This window comes from Lipotes vexillifer, unplaced genomic scaffold (genome assembly GCF_000442215.2).
Source record: "Lipotes vexillifer unplaced genomic scaffold, Lipotes_vexillifer_v1.1 scaffold43, whole genome shotgun sequence".
NCBI classification, from domain to species: Eukaryota; Metazoa; Chordata; class Mammalia; order Artiodactyla; family Lipotidae; genus Lipotes; species Lipotes vexillifer.
In genome coordinates, this window is record NW_006770037.1 from 1,257,746 (window position 1) to 1,274,474 (window position 16,729).

Below are 16,729 nucleotides of genomic sequence, written 5' to 3' on the forward strand. Positions count from 1 at the left end.
GCATCGGCAGGCGGACTCTCAACCACTGCGCCACCAGGGAAGCCCTACTTTTCTTGATGTCGAGCTATATGAGGTATTGGATATTAACCCCTTATTGGTCATATCATTTGCAAATATTTTCCCCCATTCCAGAGTGTTCCACCTATGTTTTCTTCTAGTTTTGTGGGTTTACACTTAGGTCTTTAATCCATTTTGAGTTTATTTTTGTATATGGTGTTAGAGAATATTCTAATTTCATTCTTTTACATGTAACTCTCTGGTTTTCCTGGCACCACTCATTGAAGAGACTGTCTTTTCCCCATTGTATATTCTTGTCTCCTTTGTTGTAGATTAACTGACCATAGTGCATGGGTTTATTTCTGTTCCATTGATCTATGTGTTGGTTTTTGTGCCAGTACCCTACTGTTTTGATGACTGTAGCTTCATAGTATAGTCTGAAGTCAGGGAGTGTGATTCCTCTAGCTCTGTTCTTCTTTCTCAAGATTGTTTTGGCTATTCAGGGTCTTCTGTATTTCCATACGCATTTTAAAATTATTTGTTCTAGTTCTGTGAAAAATGCCCTTGGTATTTTGATAGGGATTGCACCGAATCTGTAGATTGCCTTGGGTAGTATGGTCATTTTAACAATATTAATTCTTCCAATCCATGAACATAGTACATCTTTCCTTCTGTTGGTGTCATCTTCAATTTCTTTCACTGGTGTCTTATAGTTTTCTAAGAACAGGTCTTTTACCTCCTTAGGTAGGTTTATTCCTAGGTATTTTACTCTTTTTGATGTAATGGTAAATGGGATTGCTTCCTTAATTTCTCTTTTTTGACAGTTTGTTGTTAGTGTATAGAAGTGCAACAGTTTTCTGAATATTATTTTGTACCTTGCAACTTTACTGAATTCACTGATGAGCTCTTGCAGTTTTATGGTGGGATTGTCTAGGTATAGTGTCACAACATCTGCAAACGGTGAGTTTTACTTCTTCCTTTCCAATGTGGATTCCTTTTATTTCTCTTTCTTATCTGATTGCTGTGGCTAGGACTTCCAATACTCTGCTGAATAAAAGTGGTGAAAGTGAGCATTCTTGTCTTGTTCCTGATCTTAGAGGAAATGCTTTAAGTTTTTCACCACTGAGCATGATGTTAGCTGTGGGCTTGTCATATATGGCCATATATGTTGAGGTATGTTCCCTCTATGCCTGTTTCCTGGTGAGTTTTTATCATAGGATGTTTACTATTTTAACAAATGTTCTACCTGAAGTCTTAGCCAGTGCAAAACGATAAGAAAAAGAAATAATAGTTTTAAGAAATGGAAAAGATCTGTTTTCATTTGCAGGTCATGTGATTGTCTACATAGAATATACAAAAGAATCTACAGAAAAATTACTAGAACTGACTCTCAGTTTTAATGCATGTATAGTTTTGCATAACTACCACCATGATCAGGACACAAAACTGTTCCATCACCCTAAAAAAACTCCCACATGCTGCCCTTTAGAACTCAACTCCCCACCTCCAAACCCTGGAAGCCACTGATCTGATCTCTATCCCTATAGTTTTGTCTTTTGCAGTACGTCATATAAATGGAAGCATAAATTATATAACCTTTGGGTTTCACTTCTGTGATGTTGTGATATAAGAAATACATATTTCGTCTTTGTCCCTGGTTCTGACACAGGGTTCCAAAACCCCTTTTAAGTTCCTGAGTGATAGGGTGAAAGGAATGTCTTTTATAATTCATGATGAGCCTCTGCCAATCCTAACTAAGTATATGCTAATGAGCTGACTCTTAGAGAATGGGGGCTGAGTTGCCAGAGGAACGAATTTTGAACTTTCTGTCCCATTCACCAACCTCTGGGAAGAGGAGAGGGGCTGGAGGTTAAGTTCATTGCCAACAGCCAATGATTTAATCAATTATGCCTACATGATGGAACCTCCATAAAAACCCTAAACAACAGGGTTTGAAGAGCTTCTAGGTTGTTGAACAAATGGAAGTACTAGAAGCACTGTGCACTTGAAGAGGACAGGAAATCTCTGCACCCCTTCCCCATACATTGCCCTATGTAGCTCTTCATCTGGTTGTTCATCTGTATCCTCTGTAATAGTCTTTAAACGAATAAATGTAATTTAAACCAGTAAATATAAGTACAGTTGATCCTTGAACAACATGGGTTTGAATTCTGTGGATCCTCTTATATGCAGATTCTTTTCAATAAATACATACTACAGTACTAGGCCATCTGTGGTTGGCTGCATCTGCAGATGGGGAACTGTGAATACAGGGTTGGACTGTAAGTTTATACTTGGATTTTTGACTGGGGGTGAGGGGGATGTCGGTGCCCTTAATGTCCACATTGTTCAAAGGTCAACTGTAAACGTTTCCCTGAATTTTGTGAGTTGTTCTAGTAAATGACTGAAGTTCAGGAGGGGGTCGTGGGACCCCCCCCCCCCAATTTATAGTCAGTCACAACTGCAGGGGACAATCTGGAAGTTGTGATTGGCATCTGAAGTGGGCGAAAGTTTCGTGAGACTGAGACCTTAATCTGTCTATACTATCTCTGAGAAGTTAAGTGTCAGAAATGAATTAAATTGTAGGACACCCCACTGATGTCCACCAAGAACTAAAGAATTGGCTGGTGTGGGAAAATCCCCAACATATTTGGTGTCAGAAGTGTTGAGAAGAGAGAGAAACAGTGGTGTTCTTCCTTTAGCTTCTTTCACTCAGCATAATGCCTTCAAGATTCCATTGCAGTAGTTTAAACCTAACAGAAAATTACAGACGTAGGGGTTTTATTAAATGTTAATTCATCCAAGTTATCTATTGATACATTCCTGAGCAGCCTAAACTATTTATCTGGGTGAATGGAAAAAGCTCAAAAGATAATGTTACTACACCAGAACTTTACATATGAGCTGTTGCTGCTGAGAAGTCTTCTTTGGTCACAATCTTTTTTTGTTGTTGTTAAACGCATTACAACTTTGATGTCACTTTGGTTTATAAGCTATAACTGACATTCCTAACTGACTATGAGGCAGAATCACAGACTAGGAAGAAACTTTGGAAATCATCCAGGGAGGCAGTTCAGATCAACAAGGGCTCTGGTATCGTGCAGACCTAGATTTTTGCCTGCCATTCTTCATTAAATTCACATTTTACTGAGTTTCAGTTTCCCTATTTTTAAAAGAGAAAATAAAAGTAGGTATTTCATAGATTTGTGAGAAAATTAAATAAGATACTCCAAGTAAAATGGAACAGAGTGCCAGGCACATAGTAAAAGCTCAACAAACAGCAGCTGCTACAATGTTCAGTACAACTCTCTCATCTTTCAGATTATGTAAATAATCAACCTAAACATTCTATTTTAATGGTCTTAATAATATTCAAAGGACAAAACTTTGTGTAAAAGAAAGATGCATATATTATGTAATTTCTCTCTGATAGATTATAATTCACCAGCCCAAGGACTTCACCAGCCCAGGGCTTCCCTGGTGGCGCAGTGGTTGAGAGTCCGCCTGCCGATGCAGGGGACACGGGTTTGTGCCCCAGTCCCGGAGGATCCCACATGCCGCGGAGCGGCTGGGCCCGTGAGCCATGGCCGCTGAGCCTGCGCGTCTGGAGCCTGTGCTCTGCAATGGGAGAGGCCACAGCAGTGAGAGGCCCGCATACCGCAAAAAAAAAAAAAAAAAAAAGACCTGAGATTTTTATCTTCCAAATATAAAGGAAGAAAATTATCAAGAAGAAAATGTAAGCTTATATAAAACTGTGGACAACAAATGTTTTAAAAGCATTGATGGGTCACTTCTCTGTCAAAAACTTTAGAAAACATTTTGTTCCCTTCACTTGTCTCTCTCCTTTCCCCCATCCACAGAGGGCATGCATAAAAACTGTGTTATCTGTGAAATCTATACAGTGGTCCAAAACAACATAAGTTGATGTAATTATTTTTTTAAAATTAATGGATTTTATTTTCTTAAATAATCTAGAACAAAGAGTGAGTATAACTCAAGACAAATAAATTAAAGACACTTCATTCCCAATGAGCAACACTTTGTTGCCTGACTAAATCATTTAATTTTGAAACAAAATGTACCTCCATCCAGAGTAAGTTTTGACCGCCACTCAACAGGCAGAAATTCAACATGTGTTGCATGGTTGGAAAAATGCCTTTCTTCTATTTTTCTTGCAGCCTCTCTCATCCTAAAAAAACCAAACCAAAACAAAACTTTATCAGAGTAACTTCCCATATGTATTTACATGGTATAAAATGTCTTTAATCATAACACTTCCACTTGCTTATAACTTTGTCCAATTATGTTTCAACTACTGCTACACTGTGCAACAGTTTGTAATACTAGGACACCTTCATTTCAAAACTATTTTCCTAAATTTGCCATCTATGACTTCATATATTATAAGCTTCAATATTATATTCTAAATAATTATATGTATAAATCTTTAGAAGAGAGAATAGTATAATAAAATACCCCAGCTCCAAATATTAGCACATCGTGACCTGTTATTTCATCTATTCCTCCACTTGCTCTCCCCACAATATAGAATTTTAAATTTTATTTTGAAAGTTAAGGTACAGCAAAATTGACTTTTTTCCGTTTTGGTGTCAACTTTATAGATTCGTGGTTAGCACCACTACAGTCAAGATACAGAATAGTTCTATTATCAAAAACAAACTCCCTCATGCTATTCCTTTATGTTAGCACCCTTCCCCCATAATATTTTAAAGGAAATCCCAGATATCACAGCAGTGCATCTATAAATAGTTCAGTATATATTTCTAAAATGTAAGGAAAACATAACTTATTCAGAACTATTATCACACCAATCCTTCGTTTCAACAATTATGTTTAGCGGTCCCATTTTCCCAGTTAGACTATAAATGTTATTTTATAATAACATAAAAAATATTTTTTTACACTTTTGAATTGAGCTCCGAATACAGCCTATGCATTGCAATTGGAAGATATGTCTCTCAAGTGTCTTTTAATCTATACATCGCTCTCTCTCTTCTTTGGCTTTGTCATTCTGTTATGTTCTGTAGAGTTTCTGAGAGTCTGATTTTTTAATGACTGCATCCCCAAGTGTTATTTAACATGTTCATTGCTCCCTATTTGGTAGTGAGATATAGGGGCCTGATAAGATTCAAGTTCTATTGTTTTGGCAAGACTACTACCCCATAGGTATATATACCTGGTTTTCTCTCTTTTTGGTGATACTAGCAGTTGTTATGATCACTGCTTATATCCGTTAATTTACTATGATTGCAAAAAAGTGTTTTTTAAATCTCATCACTCCTTACACTTCTGGAAAGAGAAATTTCCTCACATCAAGTATTGGCTGCCTTGTGATACAATCAAATAGTTTCTGTGTGAACTGAGAAAAGGCAGGATAAATGGTTAATTCTTCTCTTCTATTAACAATTAAATACTGAGTTGCTATAGGTTTTATATTTTTTGACAACATTCATTACTAACTCATAGATTTATTTAAACATATTTGAAGTATTCCAACCCACTGTAGTTATTATCCTTACGGATGCTCAAATTGTTTCCGTTTTTGGTCAGTGAGTCTCTTCAAGTTGACATGTGTCTTTTTGACACGACCTCAATAGTTTGGTTTTTTTTCCAACAATTCAGTAGCTTTTAGTATATCACCGAATTGTACAAACATCACCATTATCTAAGTTCAGAACACTTTCATCACTCCCAGAAGAAACACCATACCCAGAGTACTCACTTCTGATAATTCCTACCTCCAGGCCCTGGCACCATAAATCTGTCTGTCTCTATGAATTTGCCTATACTGGATTTTTTCAGATAAATGGAACTATAATACATGGCCTTTTGTGTCTGGCTTCTTTCACTTAGCACAACGTTTCAAGGTTTGACCATGTTGTATCATGAGTCACTACTTCTTTGCTTTTTATGGTTGAATAATATTCTACTGTATGAATACACCGTTTCTGCTTATCCATTCACCAGCTGATGGACATTTAAACTGTTTCCTTTTTTTTTTTGGCTATTATAAATAATGCTGCTATGAATATTAACAAGTTTCTGCATAGATGTATGTTTTCAATTCTCTTGGGTATGTACCTGGAAGTGGAACTGTTGGCTCTTATGCTAACTTCACATTTAATTTTTCTGAGGAAGTGCCAAACTGTTTTCTAAAGCAGCTGTGCTATTTTACAATCCCATCAGCAACATATGAGGGTCCTAATTTTTCCACATCCTTGCTAATACTTGCTATTTCCCATCTTTTTGATGAGTCATCCTAGTCAGCATGAAGTGGTATGTCTCTGGTTTTGAATTGCATTTCCTTAATGACGAATAATACTGAGCATCTTTTTATGAGCTTATGGGCCATCTGTATATTTTATTTGGATAACTGTTTATTCAAATCCTTCACTCATTTAAAAATTGAGTTATTTATTTTATTATTCAATTTGTAGGTGTTCTTTATATATGTTAGATGCTAGACCCATAACAGATATATGATTTGCAAATGTTTTCTACCATTTTGTGGGTTGTCTTTACTTACTTGATAGTGTTCTTTGAAGAACTAAAGTTTTAAATTTTGACAATGCCCAATTTATCATTTTTTTTTCCTTAGTGGCTTTTACTTTTAGTGTTATATATCAGAAACCATTGCCTAACCCAAGGCAATGGTTGTAAATCACAAAGATTTACTCCTATATTTTCTAAGAGTTTTATAGTTTTAGCTTTTATATTTAAGTCTTTGATTCACTCTGAATTAATTTTTGTATGTGGTGTAAGGTAGGGGTTTCACTTCATTCGTTTGCATGGGGATATCCCGGTGTCCTAGCACCATTTGTTAAAAGGCTATTCTTTCCTGATTGCATTATTTTGGCATTCGTGTTGAAAAACAACTGAACTCTCAATTCTATTCCACTGATCTAGGTCTATCTACATGCCAGCCAGTACCACAATGTCTTGATTACTATAGCTTTGTAGCAAATTATGAAATTGGGAAGGGTAAGTCATCCATCTTTATTCTTTTTCAAGATTGTTTTGGCTATTCTGGGTCCCCTGCATTTACATGTGAATTTTAGGATCAGCCTGTCAATTTCTGAAAAAATGATAGGTGAAATTTTAATAGGGATTGTGGTGAAATTTGTAGATCCATTTAGGAAGTACTGGCGTCTTAACAACATTAAATCTTCTAATCCTCAAATGTGGGTTGCCTTTTCCATTTATTTAAGTCTTCGTTAATTTCTTTCAATGGTGTATTATAGTTTTCAGTGTAGAAATCTTACACTTCTTTTGTTAAACTTATTCCTAAGTATTTTATTCTTTTTGATGCTATAGTAAGTGGAAATGCTTTAATTTTCATTGCTAGTGTAGAAATACAATTGATTTTTTTGGCCACACTGCACGGCCTGTGGGATCTTTTTTTAAAAAAATTTTACTTATTTTTGGCTGCATTGGGTCTTTGTTGCTGCACACAGGCTTTCCCTAGTTGCAGCAAGCGGGGGCTACTCTTCGTTGTGGTGCATGGGCTTCTCATTGCAGTGGCTTCTCTTGTTGTGGAGCACAGGCTCTAGGTGCACAGGCTTCAGTAGTTGTGGCACATGGGCTTAGTTCCTCTGTGGCATGTGGGATCTTCCCAGACCAGGGCTCGAACCTGTGTACCCTGCATTGGCAGGCGAATTCTCAACCACTGTGCCAGCAGGGAAGCCCTCCCTCTATTTTTAGAAGTTCTTTATATTTAGGGACATTAACTGTTCATCTGTGATACAAGATGCAAATGGATTTTCTCAGTTTGCCTTATTTCTTTTTTTTTGCCATATGGCTTTTTTGGGATGACATATTTATCAATATTTTCCCTTAAGGTCTCTGGATCAAGTTATAGTTAGGACAGTTTTCTCTATTACTAAGGTACATAAGAATTCAAACTCCCCTCAATCCTACCTTTTAAATCTATACTATTTGTATGGTTTCATTTCTTAGGTTCAAATGTGATCCTACTGAAGTTTATCTTAGTGTGAAAAATGGGCCCAATTTAATTTTTTTCCATATGGCTGCCTAGCTATCCCAACACACTATTTGTTAAAAGTCTATCTTTCTCCATTTCTAGTATATTTTTATTTTTAAAATTATTTGTTTATTTATTTATTTATGGCTGTGTTGGGTCTTTATTACTGCACACAGGCTTTCTCTAGTTGCAGCGAGCGGGGGTTACTCTTCGCTGTGGTGTGTAGAGCACACAGGCTTAGATGCTCTGCGGCATGTGGGATCCTCCCGGACCAGGGATTGAACCCGTGTCCCCTGCATTGGCTGGTGGATTCCTAACCACTGCGCCTCCGGGGAAGTCCTTCTAGTATGTTTTTAAAGCATTATTTACAATATGATTATATTTTATTGATTATCTACCACCAAAGTTGCCATTTAAAAAGTCTATATAGATTCTAGTTTGTGAAAAAGACAACCTGCTTCCATTAACATCACTGAAAATAAAGATGATAGCCAAAACTTCAGACTCTTTTACTACCACATTCTAAAAGGTTTTTTTTTGCCATCTTTCAAGTATTCAGCTTTAACAAATTTGAACATATACAAGAAGGAATATATTTTAAGATTTCTAATATTATTCTATGCACTTATTCATTTTTGATGGCTATATAGTTCATATATATATTTCATTATGATATAATAATCAGGAAGTGGTATGTGTGTTGCTGTCTGAATGTACAAAATAATAAAGAAGTTCACTTAGGCTAGTGCTTCTCAAACATGCATATACTTATTTTTTCCCCCCTCCAAGGGACAATGACAATGTCTGGAGACTTTTTTTTTTTTGGAGACATTTTTGGTTGTCACAGGTAGGGGTTCTATTTGCATCTAGTGGGTAGAGGTCAGGGATGCTGCTAAATATCTTACAATGTATATAGGTTAGCCACCCGTAGCAAAGAATTACCTGGTCGAAAATGTTAATAGTGATGAGGCTGAAGAACCCTGATTTTGACTTATAAACTCAAACACTACATTTGTTTAAAATACTGTCCTCTTCTACAGTAAACTGAGACAATCCTCTACTCCATAGGATCACTATCATAGTTCTCAAATGGCCACATATGTAGATACTTTAGGCAAGCAGGTATGTCTACTAAATCACTTGGTTGTAATTAACTGGAGTGACACACACACACATACACACACACAAAAGAGGGGCAAGGGGAAGGAAAGGAAAGAAAGATGAAAGAAGATAATCAGGGATGGAGGAAAAAAGGGAGGGACAGAGATAGAGATAGACAAATAGATAGGAAGCAAGAGAGACAGAGAGAGCGGGAGAGAGAGAGCGCACATGCTATGTCCCTACTATTGCCTTACTAAAAATAATAAAATCTGTTTCCTAAATATATAGGTCTTGACTACATGAGAAACACTGAGACCAAGGAGGGATGGAGGAAACAAGAAAAAGGAATGATTTAAAAATATTATCCTACAGCTCAGACTTAACCCATTACTGTGCAGCTGTAATGCCATGCACAAAACTCATGATTTCAGTTCTAAGCTTATTAAACTTCCATGTTCTCCCACTAGGCAGTGAATGTTTAGTTCATATTTTGAAAAAGGAAGGAAGAGATTAATAGCACCTGAGAATTACCATTTAATTAAGGATCATTAAATAGCTCTGAAAAAAGTCTTTATAATTCTTCTCAATTAGGAAAACAATCAATTGATAAACTAACTGGTTTTAAGAATATATATATTATATATATATATATATATATATATATATATATATATGAAAGGAGGGCAAGAGAAAATCATGCAAATAATATCCAAGATACATTTTTTTACACAAGAAAGCCATGTCTAGAGTGTATATAGTATGCTGCCTTATGAGTGAAAATAATCTGTATTTTGTCTAAAGAAACTCCAGAAGAATATAAGATAAATAACATTGCTTTGAGACACAAGGATGAGTGACACTGGGGGAAGATGGAGACAGGAAAGGAGTCAGACGTTTTTCACTCTATACATTTTCCTATTTTGATTTGTGAACCATGTGAATGTATTTCCTATTCAAAAAATAAATCTTGTTGACATTCTTGTTTGCTGTGTCCTCCCAGTTTTTTCTGTACATGTGGGTCTACACCAATTTATTTAAAAAATTATTTTGCTATCATTTTCAGTGAGGTTTTAGGAGGTAATAAGATAAGCTATGTGTTAAATCTGCCAGACTTAACTAAAAGTCTCTTTTTACTCTTCTAAAATTGTAGCTTTAAAATTATTAATTTGTAAAGCAACTATAATCCAATAAAGATATTAAAAAATAAAATTACTAATTTATCTATTAGATATATAAGTTCAGTAAAGATTTCCCTTGTAATAAAATGCCACAAAAAGTAAATCCAATTGTATTTAAAATACATTCATCCCTTTTAGTAAACCAACTCTGATATTCCTAGAAGTTGTCTATAAACTTTCTTCTCAACTCATTTAAATAATAAACATATTTTGCTGGAACAAAATTGATTAAATCCAGTTTGAATTCATTTGCACATTCACTAAAATAAGGTAAGAGGCGAAAATCTCTATTTCCAGGCCTCTGGGACATGATTTCAAGAGATCCTCAGAGAACAGCAGGTTGCCAAAGAAGTGGAGTGTGGTAACTCCTTATTCTATGTTGCTCATTTCAACAGTAGTCTCACAAATCAAATCATAAGTACAAGCAAGCTTCAGAGTAGCAATGACAAGGATGAAGTTAATTTTACTTTCTTTAAAGTCCTAAACAACTAACTTAGGAATGGTAGAAAGCCAGGGAAGGGTAAGAAATCCTTTGAACTTTCCCATCTATTATTGAGCAGAATTCCTTTCTGTTTGAATATTTTCCATCAATTACTAATTTATGTGAGGAGTTTCCCATCAAATTAACCTGTCTCTGCAGAAATGATGGCCATCTTCTCTGTAGTGAACACTTTTTGTTGAGCCACCTTATATTTACTCATCCTACTTCCAATGGTAGCTCTTGATTTTTATCTGTGGCTCTCCCTCTCCCTATGGTTATGATGAAGCCAACTTCCATCTGATTCTAGGGTGATGACAAGTTTTGCAGATCAGATCATGGCCATGCATAGATTCAGGCAGTTGGAGGTGACACCATCAGTCACTGAAATGCATAGACTAGCAGGGACTTCTGGAAAAAAAGACTTTTCTTCCTGAACTCGAACGCAAGATGATATAAACCACATCTGGAACCACAGGAGATTTCTGAAAATAGCTCAAAAATGAAGGCAAGTAGAACAGATAGCAACTGGATTCTGATGACTTGTTTGGCAAATCTCAGACTCGTCAGTTTTATGGGCTACTGAATCCTCCTTTTGAGTTAAGTTTCCCCTCACTTGCACCCAAAGAAATCAAGCTGGTACCTTTCCAACTATCAATAGCTGCTGGTACCTTTCCAATTATCAATAGCTCCAGAGAGAACATGTTATTAAAACTACTTCTCAGGTTCCTTAGATAACCAAGCAAAAAATTAGCATCTTGACACAGAACATAATATAAATGTTGTGGGAAGTAATGCGCAAATCATCAGAAAATAAAATCAGAATCAGAGGGAAGAGATCTCTGTAATACAAGCTATGGAGATGGACAAGGATCAGGATGGCCTAGAAGTATCTGACAAAGATTTTTTTTTCCAAATTGAACTGTATTTTTATTTTAATCCATGAGCTGGCATTAAGAGGTATTACAATAAAAAGTGAAACAGAACACTGTATTATTATAGAGAGAGTGCTGAAGACACAGTTCCTGGTATCACACAGTATTTGCTTTATAAGGACTCAAGAAATACATTTACTTGAAGCTTCAGAACCTGATAAACTGTGTTCTCAACAACTGATTTGTTCTCATCGTATTATAAATCTGATAAGATTTTTCTTTATACTGGCTGCTAGCTCACAGCCAAGTTTGTGGTGGAACCCTTAACTCTAAAATTTCCTTTTTACACAGTCCTAAACATTTTTGAAGCACAAATACAAACATCCCTCCCCCCAACAACATCTTAAAATTTTTTTAGAATAAAGCTGAATATAAATAAACGAGGTAAATAACCAGCCTGGTGTGTTGGCAAAGCACCCACTGTTTGTTCTCCGTGTAAAATTTAGAGTTCAATTTCCTCTAGTTGTAATTACTTGGACAAGTTAAGCTGCTGACGGGTAACTTAAACAATTCTTAGCTTTTTCAGAATTATACAGTATTCTCAGTTTCTGCAATTCAGAGAGTAACATAGACTTCAAACCAGACTTTTTTCTTGCTTTCAACCTCAGTTTAATGTAAACTAACAATATATTAAGTTAAAAAGGCTTTCTTAAACCTCTTCTCCATGTTATGGAGGAAAAAGAATCAAATAAATATCATCATCATCATCATCATCTAGATATAATCACTCTCAAAATCTGGTCCAGAAACTTACTCTACAACTTAAACAGATAGAATAGTTGGTACTGAAGAAGCATGTGGCATAACGATTATATTATTATATATTATTATTTTGTCCAGGCTCTATTATAGCCTGGACGAAAGTTTGGACTCTGACTAGATGGAGAATGTATTCATCAAAGAACTCACATGGCTGTATTTTTGATAATTCTTCCTTGGTCCATTTTCTGCCCAATGCCATGCACAACAAATACAATATGGGCAGTCTGTGATGGCTTGTCTTCTAATGTGGCTTCTTCTACATAACCTCTATGAAGTCTGGTCCCACTACTTGATGCTGTAGGAAAATTATGATTCTAAGTTTATTGCTTATTACAGAAATAGCATTTTCACAATATACTGAAAAAATAAAGAAATAAAAGGAATACTATGAAAAAATTTCACTGGGTTGTGGGGGATAAAATTTGTAAGATAAGTATTGATCAGTTCTAATATAAACTGCTGAACTGGACATGACAGCGAAGCCAGAAACCATAAGGCAAAAAGGAAAGAAAAAAGGATGAACTGAACACATAAAAATTAAAAACTTCTCTATAATGAATGTATCATGAAGCAAAGATAAAAGACGAATGACAAACTGGGAAAGTTTTGGCAAAATATGACACACAGTAATAAGTTAATTACGTAAGCATACAAATAGAACTTATTCATCGAAAAGTGAAATGAATCATCCAAACAGCAAAACGAGCTAAAGATGTTGATAAAGTAACTCACAAAACAAATACAACTGACTAATGAACATGTAAATATTCAAGCACATCTATTATCAAAGAATTAAAAATGATACAGTAAAAAAATTATCAGACTTAGAAAAAATTTTTGAAAGATTTTTTGATAATGCATTCACCTCCTCCCCAAGTACCAGTCGCTCTTTTCTTTCTTTTAGTCGAACTTGTTTAAAGAGCTATCTATTCTCACTGCCTCCATTTCTTCAACTTCTACTTAAACTTCAACCCATGCCAATCTGGTTCTGTCCCAGCAACCCATCTAAGTCACCGATGACCTACATCTCACTAAATCCACTGAAAAATTTCCAGTCTTCATCTTTACTGACACTATATTTCAACTGCCATGTTTTATTTCACATCACTGCCTCAGGTTTGACTGCTTTTGTGCTTTTAGAAGTAAAAAGTGTATTTATTAATCTTGCCAGACCATTCTAAATATACAATTATTCATTAATGAATACATGTTAACTCAGTCACCTTAAAAAGAGTTTAACAGGGTAGTAACTGTCACTAAATTTAATACATACTTAAAAAATACTAAAAATAAAACCTGAATCATCTATTTTGAACATAAGAGAAAAAGTTAGATTCCCAATATTTTGACAAACTCTAGTAATATTTAACAAATACCTTTAGAAAATCCCAGTTTTTGAGTAACTGTTCTTGCAATTTTAGATGTTGTTGCATCACTATAAAGGTACACTTCATCCACACTGTGCCAGTCCACGTGGTTTCGACTCAACTTGAAACTATGAATAGCTGTTGCAAAAGGAAAAACTAATTTGAAGGTCTCCAAGACAAACTTCATTTGTGTGAAAATTATAATACACAGATTTTTTGAATCAATATTTTAACTCAGTTCAATAAAAAACTATTTCATAGAAACATATATTGATGTGAAACAAGTAATGGATAGGGACTTTATAAGTTATTAAGCATGCTACAGGAAAAGGCAACTTGTTGGAACAACATGGAATAAACTGGCTTAACTACTATAATTTTAACCTCTATAGGAAATATGATCTGATTATTAAAGAACTGCTTTCCCAGGTGATGTGGCCATTCCTTAGGACTAAGGGATATAAACCTTCATGAAAGTTCTCAGTACAGTTGACATAGAAACTTAAGTTTCATTTCTTCTGTTGATTTTATTTTTTGATCTGTGAAAATTTCACTCAGCACAAGATAAAACAAGACTCAGATGAAAAAAAATTATCTTTAAACTGGGAAGAGAATCATCTAATTTATTAGAATATAAGGTATTTTTGGAATGGATACTAAAGCCAGTTATCACTGGATATTGCCCACCATAACAGAGCTCCAAGGTTGAAAGATCTTTTAACAAGAAATAAATTTTTTCCTACTATGATGTTCAAATTAATATGGTTATTGCATTTCTGTAACTGAGGTATGCTTGGTGAAAAGCTCTTAAAAAAAAAAAGTGCAAACCTATATTCTTCAGGAATATGCAAACTCTGTGAGGCAGGGACTATACCTTGGTCATTTTGTATCACTAGCACCAAACAGTCATAGCACAGTACTTGCCACATATCACAAATTTAGTAATGTTTGTGGAAGCAACAGTTAAGAAAATTGTCAAAACATGTCCACCAATTCACAGTTTGATGTCTTATTGTCTGAAGGACTTTAACTTTTCCTCTTTATCTCTTGTATAGAGGTAAGAAAAATTCACATACCTTCAGAAAACGAGCCACCTTCAAATCACTATGCCTAATTTATTTTCTTAAAATCCTCTTTAGGCAAAAATATTATCTCCCATTATATATAAAGACATACACGTACAAAGGGATTAAGTGACCTGCCACAAAGCTAGCTAGTGACAGAGTCCAACTCTCCTGATTTGAAGATGCTAACTATGAAAGGATGGAGTCCTGGTCAAGATCTAAGATCATAAGACATTTCTGTGAAAAGCTATTCCTTACTAGAATACATAGCAAGGCAAATCATTGCCAGGAAAATGTACTTCTGAGTTATGGTACAAATGCCACTTCAAAAATTTACGAAAAACCTATTTATATCTTACTTGCCTGCCAGGACACATTACTAATATTGAACACAAGACCAAGATGCAATTAACATAACAAACATGAATAACATCTTCAGTTGCAAATAAAACACAAAACCAGTGTACAAACTCTGGTTTTAAATAAAAGAACTTTTCATAAATTAAAAAAAATCTTTTGCAAGAGTTTAATAATTATTTCCTTTTCTACTTCTATGTCTGATCCAAGTCAGTACTTTAAGCCTTTTAATCCAATGTTTCAAAACTGCATTTTGTTAAAATAGTTTTGAGCAACATATGCTTAAAACATTAAAACTATAAGACCAAGTTAAGCCAACAAAATTTTGTTTCTCTCTAAACCTTTGTGTTGTCTTAAAGCATCTTAATATTGGCGAATATCCCATTATTGAACTATACACATTGTTTGCAAATGTTTACACCACTTACAATTAACACTAAGCAAAATAATACAATGGATACATTTCTAAAATACTAGTAATTTCTATGCTCTAAATACAACCGAATGCTATAAACACAACTGAAAGCTACAAGCCAGGAATATAACTACATGGAGAAGTAAAACTACAATTACTGTACCTTGGGAACGCTTTCGTTTAAGACCTGCCGCATCTGTACTCTCCTTATATCCTCTCCATTTGAACAGAGAAGGGAGGGAGAAGGGAGGGAGGTGGTAGACAACTAAGAAAGCAAAAACACTGAGCTTCAAAGTAAATTTTAAATGAGGTTTGCCTTTTTGTTGTATTAACTTTAAATAATGAGTTGTATTTGACAAACATTATTCTAAATGCTTTATTTATATAATTCCTAATTAAAAATCAGTGCAGCAAAATGTTAGTTTAATAATGTTTATCAAATATATGCTCTACTTTTACTGAAAGTAAAAAAGGCAAATGATATCTAAATTTATAAATTAAAGACAACTATGTGATCACCATTTTTAATGTCTTTGTATAGATGGAATAAAAAAATAGAACACGGCATTTTTGTATGCGTAAGAGATTTATAAACCACATCTTTACAATACTAAGGTTATTTACTCTCACCAAATTTGTGACTATGACACAGCCAACATCTGATGTGCAAATTGAAAATGCAATAAATAACCATCTAATGAAGCTTTCCTAAGAAGATACCACAGTATACGTTCCACTAGATGCTTTCCCTTACTGAAGTGTAAATAGAGCCTTCCCACAGAAACAAAATATTCTTTTCACAACTCTGTTCAAGTTGTTAAAATACTTTTAAAAATGAAACTTTTCCCCAAAAAATTAAGTTGAAAGCTCTACTTTGAACTGACTTATTAGTGACAAAATAATGAAAGATTTGTCAGCAATAGAATGACAAAAAAAAGTCATTAGTAAAAATGTATGCTGTGACATCTTCTAAGTGTAAAACAGACAACAGAGTAAAGCAGACAACAGAGTAAAGCCAGACATAGACTTGATATTTGGTAAATCAGTAGATAACCTTAAAGTCAACTCTTTCC

The 16,729-nt window shown here is 34.8% G+C and overlaps 1 protein-coding gene across 3 annotated transcripts in view; it reads right to left on the reverse strand.

Moving 5' to 3' along the window:
* DDHD1 (DDHD domain containing 1) overlaps window positions 1-16,729 on the reverse strand; it is a 90,328-nt gene that overhangs the window by 26,171 nt on the left and 47,428 nt on the right. For all 3 annotated transcript variants that reach the window (XM_007445965.1, XM_007445964.1, XM_007445963.1), the window contains 3 exons: window positions 13,830-13,958; window positions 12,601-12,748; window positions 4,080-4,186 (listed from right to left, as the gene is read on the reverse strand). In XM_007445965.1, coding sequence (XP_007446027.1) covers window positions 4,080-4,186; window positions 12,601-12,748; window positions 13,830-13,958 — 384 coding nt within the window. The remainder of the gene's footprint in view (window positions 1-4,079; window positions 4,187-12,600; window positions 12,749-13,829; window positions 13,959-16,729) is intronic.